General features: G+C 47.7%; 1 protein-coding gene across 1 annotated transcript; it reads right to left on the bottom strand.

Annotated features, from left to right (window-relative positions):
* Positions 1-442: 442 nt before the first annotated feature.
* Pirt (phosphoinositide interacting regulator of transient receptor potential channels) lies at positions 443-16,538 on the bottom strand. The gene is made up of 2 exons (XM_036196947.1): positions 16,410-16,538; positions 443-4,240 (listed from the first exon to the last, which is right to left on the bottom strand). The coding sequence occupies exon 2, from the start codon at positions 4,218-4,220 to the stop codon at positions 3,807-3,809; it is 414 nt and encodes a 137-aa protein (XP_036052840.1). The 5' UTR covers positions 4,221-4,240; positions 16,410-16,538; the 3' UTR covers positions 443-3,806.
* Between the last annotated feature and the right edge of the window lie 436 nt (positions 16,539-16,974).

The raw sequence follows: 16,974 nt of genomic DNA, 5'->3' as shown, positions 1-16,974 counted from the left end.
ACCTGAAGAGTCCCCCACCATGATCATACTGTGTCACACCTGAAGAGTCCCCTCACCATGATCATACTGTAGCACACACAAAGATTCCTTTGTCTCTCTTCTCTGGGGATTAGCCTGATTGCTTTCTGAAAGTCAGAGCTTATGTCTTTGTTATATCATACAGATTCTGATGTCTGCTGTGGGCTTGGGTAATTGGAATGTCAGAGATGATGTCTGAAGAAAGGAGCAGAGAAAAGGAGGCCAGGGACTGAGGAGTGAGTGATGTAGTTATGGCTGGAACCCCACTTCCCATGCATCCCAGGAAAAGAGCACAGTTCCCACCAGCATTTTGTTATTTATTGAAGACCATCCCGACTTAGTACGTGTGACTGATTGATAAAGACCATTGGTAATGGCTCTCCTTTTTTTTTTTTTTTTTTTTCAGTCGCTTTAGTGGCTTTTCCAGAGGAACCCACCGGACAGTGGGAGATGGCCTCATCCTGGGGCAACCTTTAGTGAACCTGTCTTTCCCTTATCCTAGAAGACCTGGACTGTGAGATGGCCTGGGGTCCCACTTATAGGTACCTGCAGGTTGCAGGAAAACTGAGCATAGTCCCTCAGATATGTGGTCCCGTGCTGGAGAACTGAGGAACCTGGTTACAGAGACAGCTCCTGCTTAGGTCAGCAGATTCTCCAAGGCTGCCACTGAGTCTCAGGAGAAAGTCTTGGGCATGAGCAGCTATCCTCATATAGGCTAAGCACAGATAGGCTTCTGGGATGGGAGATGAAAGTAAGGTCCCAGTAGACCATTTTCTACTTTGATTTGTGTTTGGAGCATCTCTCCAGGACTTGGTATCTGCCTGCCTCATCTAGACCACACATTCATTCTAGAATGTAGTGTCATCAGGTCAAGTTTTGGGTCTCAATACCGCGTTTGTGGGATCCCTCTGCACCACCATCACCTCAGAGAGGTACCTGAGGAGCCATGCATGAAACCCACTCTGTCTCCATTCTCCCCGACATCCTTCTTGGGAAAGGAAATGTGGCAATGGGAGGAACATTTTAGAGGAGGAGGGTTTTGTGGGTACAGTCTTAGAATGCCTGATAAAACAGGATGAACACATCAGACACTGTTAAATAGAATACAATTCAACATGGCATTGATTTCTTTAGGCTTTGGATTAGATTAAAACAGAATAGCTAAGGAGGAGCAGTTAATACGTTCTGGTGAGATGGTGCTGTGGATGGTGGTCCTGTCTTCTGACCAGTGAGATGGTCAAAGTCATTGTCCAGGATGCTTTGTTGCAGAAATGTGGCATCCAGCCTGGCTTCACTCACAGACTCTCCCCACCTCAGGCTTTCACAAGGCAATGGTCTTTGGCAAAAAGCTCAAAGATGCACTGTTTTGGGGGTGATTCAGCCCATTTCCTGGCCCTCACTAGCATGGGGAGCCCAGTAGGGAGAGGTAACCAATATTTGGAATTTTTTTCTCCAAGATTCTTCTTTGTTTCTGTCTACTGAAGACTTAGCTTGAGAGGTGGGGGTGGGAGGCGGGTACTGATGTGGCGGCAAAAGATGTCTAGAACTTGAAGATTTCCTGGCATCGTGATTATTCCCAAACTCCCTTCCATGGAGACACACATGACAGTGATGTTTGCAATGACCCTCCTCTCATAACTGTACACAGACAATGAGGTGTGTGGGGTTATGGACTCCAAGTGAGCTGGCTGTGAGCTCACCTGTGTGCTCCCTTACATGAAAGCACCAAGGACTGAGAGGCTTCATCATAGGGCTGACCTCCCATGACAGGAGAAAGGAAAGTGATCTACAAGCCCATTACTGAGGCACTAACACTCAAATTAGTGGCAGCATTGCAATAACCCTCAGTTTGGTCCTGACCTGCCTGCATCCTGGGGGGTGGGTATGCTGGAGGACCTGGGCTCACTGGTATGAGTCTTAATGAAGGACATGACCATCTTAAGTGAGCCTTAAAATGCCAGAGGCTCCTCAAACTCTGATTCTTTAGTTAAGTAGTCAGTGTGTGTGTGTGTGTGTGTGTGTGTGTGTGTGTGTGATGTGATCTCATGAAAAAAATACTATCCTACAAGGCAACAGAAACAAAGATGGATTCTGACTCTGACTCTGGAAGTACTGTGAATGACTGAGACATCTGGAGACCTGTTGGAGGAAGGTTGCCATGGTGATCCCAAATGCCTGAAGATAGAGGCATGAAGGGGGTCAACTGGAACTAATGCATTTCTTGTCATTCATCCTGCTATCAGAATCTTTCTCCTGGTCTCTGGCCTGGACTTGCACAGCTTGGGGGATCTGTTATGGACACTTACAGGCTTCTTGGTGTCTGTAATAAGTTTTGAGGGCACTTACCTCTTGGGTTATATCTACTTGGTAGGCCCTCTGGAGTTGCCTTTCCAAGTCTCTATAGAACCCAGGAGCTTGCAGTGTACCAAGGAGAAGCTTGATGTAAGGCACTTGGGGAAGCAGGAGGGAAGTAGATGAGAGGATGTGACAGCATCCAGGAGCTACGCAGAATCCTAAGTCTATGGGGTCTCTGCCCCAGCTTTTTCACATGCAAGGCAGTTGCTGCCTCCTTACATACCTTGTCCTTTCCTAACACTTATTTTCCCTTTGGCTTCAAGAGGGATGAGTCTGGTCTCCAGAAATCTCTCTTACTTCCTGTAAATTTATGCTAGACCCATGCATTCCCATAGTCACTCTAGGAACTCAGCATGTGGTATTGACAATCGGCTTGGCTATGTCCCTCTCTCTCTCATTTTTGGAAATAAGATGAGATCAGGGACTGCATCTAGCTGTTCCCAACCTAGGCCCAGAGAAGGAAATTCAATAAACACTTGCTTGTTTGGTGGGGAGGAGCAGGGATGACAGAGGTTGGGATCTTTGGTGAATCTGTCTCTAGACACCCATGGAACTTTTGGACATGGCGTTCCATCTCAGGTTAGGTCTTGATTAAGAAGAAGAGGAAATGACCTTACAGGTACCATCTGTGCCCTTCCATCCTTCTGTTCTAGCGATGCGTAGAGACAGAGGTGGGGTGGGGGAAGGAGTTAGAACAAGGAGCATTTGTTCTTGACTAATTGCCAAGATGAAGGCAGTCTGTGAGAAGGACATTGGAGGGGTGAGGGGAAACTGTGACGCCCCTTAGCCTGCCTTATTGCCTCTGGAGTCAATACTATGGGTTTGGGAATGAACTTCCTTGGCTAGCTAACTTCAAGAACAATGCCCAGAGGAATGATCTGCCCTGGACAGTGTTCTGTTTTTTCTTCTCCCATCCCCCATCGCTGTCCAGATTTTGGAATGTGTGATACATGAGAATTGTCCTGTTTCTTATAATGAGTCAATGTCTCACCCAAGAAGGGAGCCAAGACTGGCAAACCCAGTGGGTCTGAAGTCATCCTTCCTTCCTTGATCAGTTTTGGTTCCAGAAGGATGCAGATGTAGAATCCAGCCCAGACACACAATTATAACACGAAGTTCTTCTTAGGAGCATAAACAACCCCCAGAGAATTTCCCAGCATGCACTGCCCTTGTTAGAGAGAGTAGGCTGGATGATGGTTAGATGCAGGCGCCAGGGGTGAGAGTATTGAGAATATCCGAGGGAGCATCAACAGCGATGGAGGAACCAGGTGAGACTCAGCCAGGAACACTGTTAGGTTGTGTGAGGGTGAAACCCTGAGTTCTGTCCTGCCCTCAGGGCCAAGAGGAGGCTTTGTCTGGATCAGCTTTGTGGTACCCAGAGAGAAGGTTAGGAGGCTGGATGCTGGTCAGCAGATCTTCTGGTCAGACTGCCATCAGCGGTTCAGGAGGAAGAACTTGAGGCTTTGGAAGAAGCTGGACTTCTGCCTTTGCTTCTGCTTCTTTTTGATGATGGGCACCCACACCAGCCCACACACCAGCATCATGAGTCCCAAGGACAGGAAAGCAGGGCCTATCATCTTGAGGACAGGCACAACCTTATTCTTCTCATCCAAGATGTAGGCCACACAGGTGATGGCCACACCAAAGAGCAGAATGGCAGCTCCCACTGACATGATGATGATGGGCTTGCGGTAGATTTCCCAGTTGCTCCTGGGGGTGGTGGTCCAGACGGATTCACTTCTGGAGCTGATGCACAGAGAGCTAGCTGTCTGGCTGGGCAGCAGGTCCTTGGACTCTGGAGACTTCTCGTCTACCTCCAGGGCCTTGGGGAGCACCTCCATCGTCATGGCTGTTCAAGACCAGGCACCTAGTATTGGCAACAGTTAGAAAGGATGGTGAGGCCAAAGGAGTCCTTTCTCATCCTTCCTGTATTCAGAGTCCCTCTCCAGCCTGGCTCTCAGTAGAAGGGAATACGGTGTACGTATGTGTGCGTGTGTGTGTGTGTGTGTGTGTGTGTGTGTGTGTGTGTGTGTGAGCACGTTGAAGTTAATGGTAAATCCAGGTGAGATCATCATAAATAAAAATCCCTCTATGGCTGGGGAATGGCTCCTTGGGTGAAGTGCTTGCTATGGAAGTGTGAGAATTTGCATTTGCATCCCCAGCACCCATTTAAAAAGCAGACATGGCAGCACATTGGGGTGGAGGTTGGAATGGAGAAAGGGAGTCCTGGGAGCTTGCTGGCTAGCTAGCCTAGCTAAAATTAGCAAGCTCCAGGTTCACCAAAAGAGCCCATCTCAAAAACTAAGGTGGAGAGCAAGTGAGGAGGACTCATATTGTCACCTTCTGGCCTCCAACATATATTCACATATGCTGGCGCGCCCATCCACACTCATGAACACAGACATATAGCTCACATACAAACTCAAAGAGGCGATACAAGGCTGTATTTTTTTTTTTTTCTTCTTGCTTTGTTTTCTAAGACAGAAACTCATCCTGTGATCTAGGTCAACACTGTGAATTTGCAATCCTCCTGCCTCTACATGCTGAGTCCTGGGGTTGCAGGCAGGTGCCACCACCCTGGGCTGATACCATGTCACTCTAATAATTACCTTTCCTACTTAAACCAGCGAGCACTGGCATTTAAGAACAAGCACAAACCACAGTTTATTGAGTGGTGTGTCATTTTTCAAGCCCAACCCTTCTCTAGCTGTGTGATCTCAAGTGAATTATTCACCTCTCTGTGCTTCTGTTTTCTTATCTACAAAATGAGAGTAAGAATAGTAGTTCCCCTCACAGGAGTTTTAAGAGGGTTAAAGGAGATCTGGTGTGGGCCGCACTGGATCGCTGGCCAGCATGCTCTGGGTGCTCGGTAAGTGGTGTCGTTTGCCTGCTGGGATGGTTATGTTCTTCCCTTACTCGCTTGGGTGCCTATGTCTGTTTAACTCTTTTCTCATGAGACTGAAGCAACACCATAAACACCACGTACTGATCATGAGTCCCATTTTACAGATTAGAAAGCTGAGGCTTGGAGAGGTGAGTCAATTAGTTGGTAAGAGCTCGGGTTTTCGCCTGCAGGTCAGTGCTGCTCCAGGCACCTGAGATTTCAGAAGCTTTGTCCACTAAGGAATCTCAGCTTCACAGTGTGTCATGTGACCTTCTAGCCTGTAAATTCACCACTCCCCATGTTGAAACCGTTGAGGTGAGGCTGATCCTTCCCATTTGCTTCAGTTTGGATTTGGCTGAATGTGTCCCCCAGAGTTCCTGGTAAGGTTGGGAGCATGGCACCTTAACCTGACTGTGTTGTGCAGGGTAGGGTCTTGGGGAAGTGGCTAAATTAGAAGAGGTTGTTTGGATGGGGTCTGTGATTGGGTCCTTGTGCATCTCAGAAAAGGAGGAGAGGCCAGACACGGCTGAGTAATTCCCTGTGCAGACCTGGGGCTTCGCCTATAAGGAGTCACTAACAGATTCAGACCTTTGTACCTTCTAAGCTGAGCTAAGTAAACGCACTTTCTCTATAAAGTAGCCAGTTGCAGCTACTTCACCACAGTAACAGAAGACATGCTTGTATATAATCTAAATGCCTGGAATCCAGCTCAACTGCATCCTCTCTAGACCACTCAGTCCCCAGGGCTCCCTTATCTCCTGTTCTCCATTCAGGGGACACAGATTCTCATGTGAGTGAAGCGATTCAGATCTGCTGAGAAGTCCTTCCTGCCTTCAAGCAATGGCTCCATCAGATCAGTGTGTTCTCACATTCCTTCAATGTGGGATTGAAGCCTCTCAAACTGGAAATGTGTTCTAGTGCAAATGCCAGTGTGTCTGCAGTAAGGTAACAAGAGATGAATAACGGGCGGAAGATGTTTCCCCACTGTGGACAGCTTTTGTTTGAGAGGAAAGGAAGGATAAGAAGGTCCTGAGGTTTGCCCCACCTCACAACGATGTATCTGGTACTGTGCTCCACACACATGAGACTCGGTAAACTTTGGACAGAATGAGTTAGCTTGGAACACACCCTCCCCTGCTTTCCTCCCTCCCTCCCCTCCTTTCTCCCGTTCATGAAAACAAACCCAGACCCACCCTACCTGTGCTGTATGAGTTCCCTTCAGGGCTTCTTGTGCAACAAACTCAGAGCCTTCAGTATTTACACACATGCCAGCATAGAACTGGGAGACTTTTTCCTGCAGCAGCCAGAATACTGGGGAAGGTGGACTGTTCATCACAAACCGTAATGGATTCCTTTTACCCAGCTTGTGAAAAGGTCTGATGATGAAGGCAGGATGCATTTGCCAGCTCCAGAGTAAAATGGTGTTCTGGGTAAAGGAGAGCTATCTGGAGCTGGGGACTCCCAAGTCCCAGTGTCCTGGGAACGACCCTCCTTAATCAGGACCCCTCACCAAATGCTTTTCTTCTTCAGTCTTCCTACCATGTTGGTTTCAACCTGATCCCTCCCACCTCCCTTACTCCACCCATTGTGGCTCAGTCTGGACCTGACCACAGGCTTATTTTCCAACACCTCAAAGCACAACACCCACAGCTTCCACTTTCTAGATTAAGCAGTTAAAGGCCCCTCCCCACTACTGGAGGAAATAGAAAACATAACATTACCAAAGCCATTAGAATTTAGATAATCACATTCAGATGCACTCCACCGAGAGGGGATATTTGGGTCGCTACGCTCAAAAACTGCCATGGTGTTTTTGTAACCATAGGCACAGGGATGCTTGCTTCCTTTGGGAATAGCAGTGTATTTGCATAAATTAAGCCACCTTTTAAAAGGTGATCTTCTCTCCTGTGGGATGGGGGCAGGGAAGAGACATAAAAGACGATGGAAAACCTTAGGGGTGTTTATTGCAACCTGTGGTCATTGGAGGGTGTTTGGGTCCTTCTCAGCATTTCCCTGGGTACCCATTCATAGCACAGGGCAGACACACTGATGTTGGAGAGGCTGAAGTTGGGGGGGGGGGGGCGGAGGGGGAAGTGATTCTTAGTTGTACCTGGGAAAAGAGCTGAGGCTGGACCATGATCAAAACATATTTACGAAAAGATTTTAATCGGAAAAAAAATATTGGGAGAGCTGTGAAACAGATGACTCACCCAAAACATTGGTGTCCTGTCATCAGTACCACCGGCAGAGATAATGGCTAGAAATTCCAGGGTGATTACCCAAGAGGGGAGTGAAAACACAAAGAAGAATCTGGAGACAGATTGTCCTGGGGCGGTGGGCTCTGAGTCCAAAGACTGGTGTGCTTGTCAGAGGAAGGGAACAGACAGAAAGGTGACATGGAGAGGGAAAGCCTTGCTGGAAAGAGGTGGTAATTGTCTTATGGCAGATTTTAAAAAGTCCTAGACAATGCAGGGGTGAACCTGGATGGGACTTGTAAGGCTAATGAAAGGCTGTCCAGGGTTGGGCCTCAGAACCAACATAGATTTGAATGTCTGTTGCCTTCAGGGCAGTAATTTGAGAAGGACCTGTGGCTCCCTGAGGGTTGGAAGCCTGAAGGGGGTTTAGTGGTGGGTGGAGCTGGGCAGTGGCAAGATGCTGCTGTCTTCAGAAGGGGAGGGGCTTCCGTAGAGGGTTCTCACTCAGACACCAAGAATCTTGGCTACCAGATTCCACTTAGATAAGATTCGAAACCAAATAAAGCTATCTGTGCTAGGAGAGGCCAGGAGACTGGCCGCTTGGGGTTGCGGGTAGGTGCTGGAAATGGGTACTGTGGGAATCTGGGGGCTGCTGGCGTGTTCCTGTGCCTGACCTGGTGGCTGTTCTCAGTCAGCTCGCAGTGGAACGGTACTCCATCAGTGTGACTGTTTCCTGTGTGTATGTTGTCGGGCCCCTGAAATGTTACACCAAGAACATTACGAAGCACAGTTCAGTGCAATCCTTTCTTGAGATTCTGATGAGAGCCAGTTTGGGATAGCTAGAGAAATCTGATCCTAGGCTGGATGAATCTTCCCCTCAGGGTGAATTATTCCCCTTCCTTTCCAACTCTCAGATGCACCCTTAGAGACCAGTGGCTTCCGGTCCACCAACCAGTGTGGCTTTACCGACATGGCTCATGGCCTGTGGAGGGGAGGAAAAGGCATGTTCCTGAAGGGACTAACTACAGCCAGCAAAGGTAGCCTCTGCCTTCCATTACAGCAGATTCTTCTAGTGAGTTATAGTTTGAATTCACTCATTTCAATAAGAACATTGTATTCTTCAGTTGACCTACATAGTTTAACATACTTTTGAATTACAATGTGAGGGTTTTTTGGGGGGAGTTTTTTGTTTGTTTGGGACAGGGTCTCACTGTGTGACCCTGACTGACCTGGAACTAGCTATGTAGACCAGAATGGCCTTGAACTCCTAGAGAGCTGCCTGCTTTTGCCTTCTAACTGTGGTGATTAAAGGCATGCCCCACCACACCCAGCTTTCCAATACGATTTGTTCTGATCTGCATATATTGTTGGATCTCAGCATCCAGAGATTCAACTCACTTTGGATTTAAAAAAAATAATAATTTGAGAACAAATTTATTTGTACTGACTACACAGACTTTTCTCCTTATGGTTACTTCTTAAACAGTATGACAGAACAACAATGTACATTTATGATGATGATTGCCTCACGAAGATGAATGAAGAACACCACAGAAGGCCCCAGTTTCCATTAGGGCCCTGTTGGGTGTTATATCCAGAGCTACAGGCAAGCAGGAGGAAGACAGCCAGGAGGCAGATGGTTCCCCTTGGGACATAGCCTAACACAATTATGTAGAGAGGACTCAGACCATTTAGAGTATACAGGAGGATGTGTGTTTGGTGCTAATCAGATTTTGTACCATCTTATATGTGTCTTGTATGTCCTTAGATTTTAATATCCAGGGGGTGGTCCCGGAACCAGCTCCCCAACAGGTGCCAAATTAAATCAGAGTAATTAGCATATAGATTCCCTTAAACATTTTAGAACTTCTTTGTGGTGAGAACATACAAAATCACTTAGGTTTTTTTGTTTGTTTGTTTGTTTTGCTTTTTTGTTTCCCCTGTCAGAATCTCTTGTAGCCTAGACTGGGGAATTTTTCACAAAGTTCCGAGGATGGCCAGGAACTCCTGACCCCCCTCCTCTCACATCCTGAGTGCTGGAAATGCAGCCATGCACCAACACACCTCACCAGTCTAGAAATTTTGACAATTGAAAAAAGTTCAGGCCTTTTATGTGCCAGGGACAGAGCTGGGCACCAGACAGACCAAATGCAGGAGAACTCAGTGGCAGATGTTGATGCTTACAAGTGGGGCAAGCCGGAGAGGGACATGGATGACAGCAAACATTCCCATAAGGCACACTGCAGAACACTGACAGAGTGATGTTAGTCCTGGGCATCTTCAGAAGAGCTTCTGGAAAAAACAGCTTACAGGAAGAAAGCTAATGGACCCATCAGGGGTTTAGGTAAAGATAGATGGTGGAGAGACTGTGATGTGACACTGAGGGACATGTGAGGGACAGCGTACAGAATTCAATCAGTCGTAGGCAAGAATGCTTGTAGGTTGGAAAGTCAGAGGACTGCTGAATGATGAGCCTGGGCATGGAGGCAGAAGCCTCAACCCAGAGACAGAGCCTCTCACAGGCGGTTGCTCAGGTGAGAGACAGGGCAGCCTGATGCTTGTCTGTAGCCATGGAGATGGGGAGATGTGCGTAGTTTGGAGCCTTAGGAAGCACAGAGTGGAGCTGGCAGTGTGTGATGGAAGGTGCTGGATAGCTGCAGTTACCACCTGTTTATAAACAGACTGCAGATCTAATTAATAAATTAATTAATTTTTGTGGTGTTGGGAATTGAACCCAGGGCCTCATACATGCTGGCAAGTGATCTACCACTGAGTTATGCCTATACCTCCAAGTGTGCTTGCTACACACTCTTGTCTCTCTCTCTGTGTCTCTCTCTCTCTCTTTTGAGACAGAGTCTTATTGACTTGCCCAGGATAGACTAAAGTTTGCAATCTTCTTGCATCCTCCCAAATAGCTGGAATTACAGGTGTGCACCATTAAGCCCAGCTAAGCTTTTAAAATATTTATTTTTTTATTTTATTTTCAGATTTCTTATTTTTAAGTATGTGAATGTTCTGCCTGCACGTATGTATGTGGACTGTGTGTGTGTCTGGTATCTGAAGAATCAGAAGAGGGTGTCATAACCCTTGGAACTGGAGTTATGCATGGTCATAAGCCGCTATGTGGGTGTTGGGACTAGAACCAGGTCCTCAGCAAGAATAGTAAGTGCTCTTAATTCTGACCATCTCTCCAGCCCCAAGAGCCCCCCCCCCACACACACACAATGATTGAAGAGTTTACAAGAATATTTTATAATACATTATGACTGCACAAAAGAAGAATTTTGGAATCTTAAACAAGTAGTTAATTTTCTTTTCTTTCATTTTTTTTGGGTGGGAAGTGCTGCTAAACTGCTAGTTTACGTGTTGTTCACTGCTGCTTCTGTTTTGCAATTTCAGTGGATTCGATAGAGCGTGCAGAGGCAGCAAGACCTCAAACATTCATTACAGCGGTTAGCCTCTGCTAGCAGCCCTCAGGGAGCAGGGAAAGAGTGTCAGCAGGAAGCAGCCAAGGGTTAGGCAAGAGGAGGGATGTGACCTCAACTGCATGATTGCACAGTAGGTAGATCACTTTGGCTGCAGGATGGAGAGGTACAAAGGAAGCCAGGAAGTATGGAGAGTGATTTAAGGACCCTTGCAAGCAGTTCAGGTGGGAGACAGGGAAGTTTGGTGTTTGGCTGTAGCCATGGAGATGGAAGGAGGTACGCAGACTAGAAGCTTCTTGGAGAGTGGAGCTAGCTGGACGAAATGGGAAGATAACTATGAGCCCAAGTGCAAAGTGCTCAGGGAAAACGTTAAGGTTTGGCTGGGGGCGGGCAGTTAACAGAGACAGGAAAACACCACACACGCACACTGTTGCCAGATTAGAGAAAGGACGTTTGGTTGGATTTGAACTTGAGCTAGGAAACAAATATTTTTAAAAGTAGAAAGTGTGCCTTCAGTATTACACAGGGCACTTATACCATCAGAATGCTTATTGTTTTAAGGAAACTCAAATTTAAGTCTGGCCTTGATCCATTCAATTTGGAAGCCCTATGACAGCTGTGCCACGATTCTCCAATGAGAGGAAGTTTCTATTATGAGGGGGATAAAGCACAGCCTGGAAGCATGTTGGGGAGCTGGGGTGATGTTTCCTAGTATTTATGGATGAAGGAAGGAGTGCTCCCTTCCTGGGGGGAGAGTATACGGCAGACAGTGGCTCTGTTTGTCCACATTTAATTCAAATCAAAGGAAAGAATTGATATCATGGGAAGGTTGAAAGAGCTGGGGAACTTATTTATGAGAGACTCTGAAGTCCAGAAGACCCCAGGGAAGGAATTCGGAGACAATCAGTGGCATAGGAACATTGTGGGAGTATTCTAAAAGCCATTACTGAAAGATGGTCCTTTCTTTTGTTTTGGAAACAGATGGGGTCAGTAGGTGGGTCATTCTTGTTATTTTTTTTCCACATTTGTTTATGTGGGCATGCATGTGCCATAGCTAATGTGTTGAAGTCAGGTGACAGCTTGTGGAAGTAGGTTCTAATCTTCCACCACATGGATCCCTGGACAGAACACAGGTTGTCAGGCACCATGACAAGTGTCTTGACTGGTTAAGCCAACATATGCTGGCTCTGGGCCATTGTCCCCCCCCACTTTCTTTCTTTCTTGGAACAGGGTCTCAACAAGTAGCTCTAGCTGGGTGAGAACTCACTATACAGACCAGGCTGGCCTTGAACTCACAGAGCTTTGCCTGTGTCTGCCTCCTAACAACCTGGGCTATTGTTATTAAAGAAGAGTTCACAAGGATTTATGCAACAATTCCCTAGATCATCTACAACAGATGAAGGCTAGCGTTATTAAAATTGCCTCTGAGTGGAGGAGTCAGTTCCTTTTTCCAGGGTCTGTTAGACATGGAGTTAAGAAGTTGCCATTGAAGGGGCAGGAGAGATAGATTAGTGGTTAAGAGCACTGGCTGCTCTTCCAGAGGGCCTGAGTTTAATTCCCAGCAACCACTTGGGGGCTCACAACCATATATATTAGAATCTGATGCCCTCTTCTGGCACGCAGGTAAATATGCAGAACATTCACACATAAAATATAAATAATTTAATTTAAAAAGACAGAAGTGGTCATTGGCTTTAAAAACTTTAGTTTCTTCCCTAAGGAAATCATCAAAAGGGATCATCTCCCCCCGAGTGTGGCTGAAGGTAACAAGGTGTGTTTAATATGTTCTAGGGATCTGTCCCTCTCAAATAATCAAATATGGGCAAGATATTCTCAGATCCATCACCAGAAAAAAAGTGAACACAAATACCCATGAAAAAGTGATTGAAAGTGATCGACATTGGCATTCGACACGACAGTGTAAAACAAACCCCAAGGAGACAGCACCACACATTCCCTAGAGTGGCTAAAATGTCCAAATCTCCCAACATCACACTTGCCACTTGGTGTGTAGACCAGCCGGAGCTTTCCTGCACTGTTGTGCCAACCAGGAGACTCTCGAAGTCAAGCACACACCTGTCCCTTGACCTAGCTGTTTTACTTCTAAATATTAAGCACATATGTAAACAAAAAAAATCAAACAAAAAAACTAGTGTATAAGACTCTTTGTAGAAGCTTACACTGGGGGAGGGGAATAAATGGGGCATGTTTGTACAAGGGGATACTTCAACTTCTGACACACATAACATTATGCATGAGTCTCTGGAAACAGAAATCAGTAACAAAAGTGCACAAATACTGTACATTTCCATGTCTATGATGTTCTAGCAGTAGCTAAGAACCAGCTAAGCTGACAAAGCTCAGAACAGTGCAGGCATAGAGGAAGCAGCTAGAAGATGCTCAGGGTACTTTCTCGGGCAGACGGAAGTGCACCTTCTAGTCAGTTCCTACCTGCCTCTGTGTACCTGGAAGAATACAGAGATGCCTCAGTGAGATGGGAGAGAACTGGTGTCTGTGAAGGGGAAGGTTTGGCTTTTTTCTCACACATTCACACATTGATCCTCCAGGCAATGGCTTGTTGAAGAAGATCCGCAGGCTGAGAGTGATAATGAGTGGCCAAGATAATACGGGCTGAATATGTTTTTCCTGCAGCAGAGTCCAAAGTGCCTGCAATGCATCACTTAATGGGAGGAATTGTAAGGGGGCATAAGTGAATCATTGCTTTGAAGACAACTGGATATGACTATCCTTGTGGTTCCAGAGCTCTTTCTTCCCCAGTCCCTTGGGGCCGGAGCAAAAATCTCAACTTCCTGTTTTGTCCAGCATTGGCTCAGAACTTTGCTAAATGGTTAAATAAATAGAGGAGTTTTGGCAGGAGAGGATAGGGCTTTGCAGGTGTCTGCAAAGCAGTTTACTCAGAGAGTTGGTTTTCTTTCCAGTTTTGGTTGGAGCCATTGAGGGTTGAAACCTGGCTGGCTTTGTATGGCTAGATCGCTGGCCCTGTTCCTTCCCACGCACCTGTTGTAAACCATCACCTCCCATCTTAGAGCAAGCAGCTGGTACAGTGGCAGTTGAGAGGCAGCTGGTGGAGGTAGGACAGACCTATGTCCCTTGCCTTGCCCTTCCAATCTCTAATCACAGCTCTCACCTCACTAAGACTTCCCCCTGGTGGTCTAGGTTCATAACAGACTCCATGTCAACACTAATACTAACTACCATTCACTCCCATTTGTTATGTGCCAGGGATGTGCTGTTTTGCTTTACCAAGCCCTTCTAGCAACTCACTGAGGGAGGGGCAACTACCCCACCCACCTCATTTCACAGATGAGAAACTGAAGATCGGGGGGTGTTGAGCAATTAGGCGAAAAGAAAGACAAGGTTGAAATGTGGGTTTGGGTGTCTGTGCCTCCAGAGCCCACATTCAGGTTGATCCTAGTCTCTGGCAGGCAGTTTTGTTTTTTACTTTCAAACTGAGGGAACGGTGAGAAGGGAGGAGGACACTTTAACTGGAGCACAGTCAATGATCGGAACTTCCACGACAGGTGTTTGGGGGAGGGGTGGTAGGGGTGGGGGTGCGGTGGGCATCACCGTGATAAGCCGAGGCGTCATGGAATGAGATGGTGAGTCCTGAGTTGGGGCCAGTGGGGCAGGAAGAGGCCTGTGGCAGAATGGCCACAGAGTCACCACCATCACCACGGAGGACACAGTGTCTGGCAGCTGGTGCTTTCTTTAGCTGGAGGGTCTCTGAGTTCTCCTAGCACTGTGAGAGGGGTACAGGTAGCATCATTCCCATTTTACAGACTAGGAAATGGAGGCTCCCAGATGCTTGACCTGAAATCCTGGTATCTTATGTTCTTACAAGGGGATAGAACTTGACTTCGTTTGCTTCACTCTCTTCCTTTCTACAACTCTGCTGCTCTATAGCTGCCTGCCTTTGCTTTAGAATTCACTTCCTAGCTCCTCCATGGTGCCAGAGCTTTTGTCCGAATGAGCTGAAATGTGGGATCAGTACAAATGGGGTTCTCAAATCTAGTAAATGCAAGGACAAAGTGGTTAGCTGAATTCGATTTCAAATCAACAATAGATACTTCTTAGCATTAGAATGATCTAACTAACACTGATTTGGATATCCCACCCCTCCAAACGCATCCACTATTGACTAAAAACTCAAGCGGAACTGGGTGCCCTGTGCACAACACACTTAGTTACCTTAATGGTCACAGAGGCCCCACAGTGTTGCTTGACTAAGGCCTGGAGTTATCTGACTCCCCCGTCCCTCCTCCCCAGACCCTTCCACCTAGAGAGCTCTGATAGGAACTGGGCTATTCTGGGAATTGCAAGGACCTGGTGACATGGAGGAGAGGAGAGGGCACAGATGACCTCAGCATAGGGAGGCTGGCCCAGCCAGCAGACTGGTAGGGAGAGCGGAAGGCCGGCCACAGGCTTTGCATAGTAGAATGGCAATGTTTTCATATTCCTGAGCAGGACCCAGGGTGGGTGGGAAGCAGATCTCTCTCTTCCTGAATTTTCTGCGGTCACCCTGCTCAGCTCCAGCTGCCTCATGCCCATCCCCAGGGTCTTTATCTCTTCTGCCCCACTTCCAGGAGTTCATTTGGTGATGTCTACTCCCCCGATAAGATGTGTGTGGCCCTGCGCCTGGCCCGATAGTGTAGAGACTCGAGCGTGTGGAGTATGTTGCTTCTGTCAACATGGCCTTACCACCATCTGTCCGCAGCTCACAGCACCCTCAGGAAGGGGACTGTCTTCTCTAAGGTCAGAGCTAGCTGGAGGACGCCACTCACCTTGCTCTTCAGGCCACGCGACTAGTGCGTGGGCCCTGTGGGGCTACAGTGTGGAAAAACAGCTCCAGGGATGTGGTGTGTGATTACATTTGGCTTTACCAAGGGGCGGAGTCCCCATGGCACTCCTCAGCCGGAGCAAGCCGTGCCTTTGTCTGTGTATTTATGTACCTGTCTTGCCCCCTCCTTTCTGAAATGAAGACTGCCCAAGCCAGGGTACTTCACCTTGTTTCCCTGGCACCTGCCCAGGGTGCCAGCTACACCTGCAGGAAGGAGGGACAGACCTGCAGCTGCTGAGGTTGGATGTGGGATGCCCAGGGGACAGACAGTCTGTACCCCGTACGCTGGGGTCCATGGGTGTCCTTGCACTTCACAATTGGGCGCTTTTGCTCCCGCTAGGACAGAGGTCCCTGCTCACTCCTTCCCTTTAATGGCTTCCACGAGCAGAAGGCTAGGGGTTCCCCAAGCAGGGTGGCCTTCTCTGCACATCTTTTTTTCCAGGTGTACAGTAAGAGGGGCCCAGCTCACTCCACTTCTGCCTGCCTTTCAGGGCAGTCCCAGCAGCCTGCTGGAAGCTGACTCCATCTCATCTCTGATATTCATATTGCCTTCCAACTCCACTTCAGAGACGTAACATACTCTAAAGCAAACTTCAAACCTTCTTTCTTCCAGGGGGACACAGCGAAGGGCTGGGAGTGGGGTGGGGGTGGGGGGCTGTCCTTTCCCTACTTACCGTGCACGGTGTCCCGGGGGAAGATGGAGAACCTGGGACTCGGGGTCGGTGCTCACGCAGGGAAGAAGCTGGCAATGAGTTTCTGCTCAAGTCCTTCATCCCAGCTCGAGAAAGCCACCCTGGCCACATCCAGAGTCAGTGTGCTGCAAATCCCAGCCACTGAGCAGACTCGGGCAGGGATGAGCTCACCAGGATGTGGCCTAATGGGTTAACTCTTTGCAAGCTGTTGGCACGGGCACTTGAATGTGGCTTTCTCAGCTCTGCTCAGCCACTATTAGATAAATCTTGTGAAAAATTAATGAAGCTTTTCTGCAGTGTGCCTTGGAGCTTCAGTAGAAGTGTGTATTTGGCTGGTGGTGGATGGGCAGGGTGACTCCTGATCTAGGCTCAGCAGGCCTTGGAGGTTCTGGGTTGGATGAGGCTTGAGGTGGTGGTAGGTTGGTTACCTGTTCTGTCTGGTTCAGAGCCTGCTGAAGCTGTGTTTGGGGCAGGAGTGATAGTGATATCTGGGCCTCTCTATCTGCTTTGGATGTTGGAGGAGTATGTGTAGAGCCAGGGAAACAAC

Source organism: Onychomys torridus, chromosome 8 (genome assembly GCF_903995425.1).
Source record: "Onychomys torridus chromosome 8, mOncTor1.1, whole genome shotgun sequence".
NCBI classification, from domain to species: Eukaryota; Metazoa; Chordata; class Mammalia; order Rodentia; family Cricetidae; genus Onychomys; species Onychomys torridus.
This window is presented reverse-complemented; position numbering and strand designations above follow the sequence as displayed.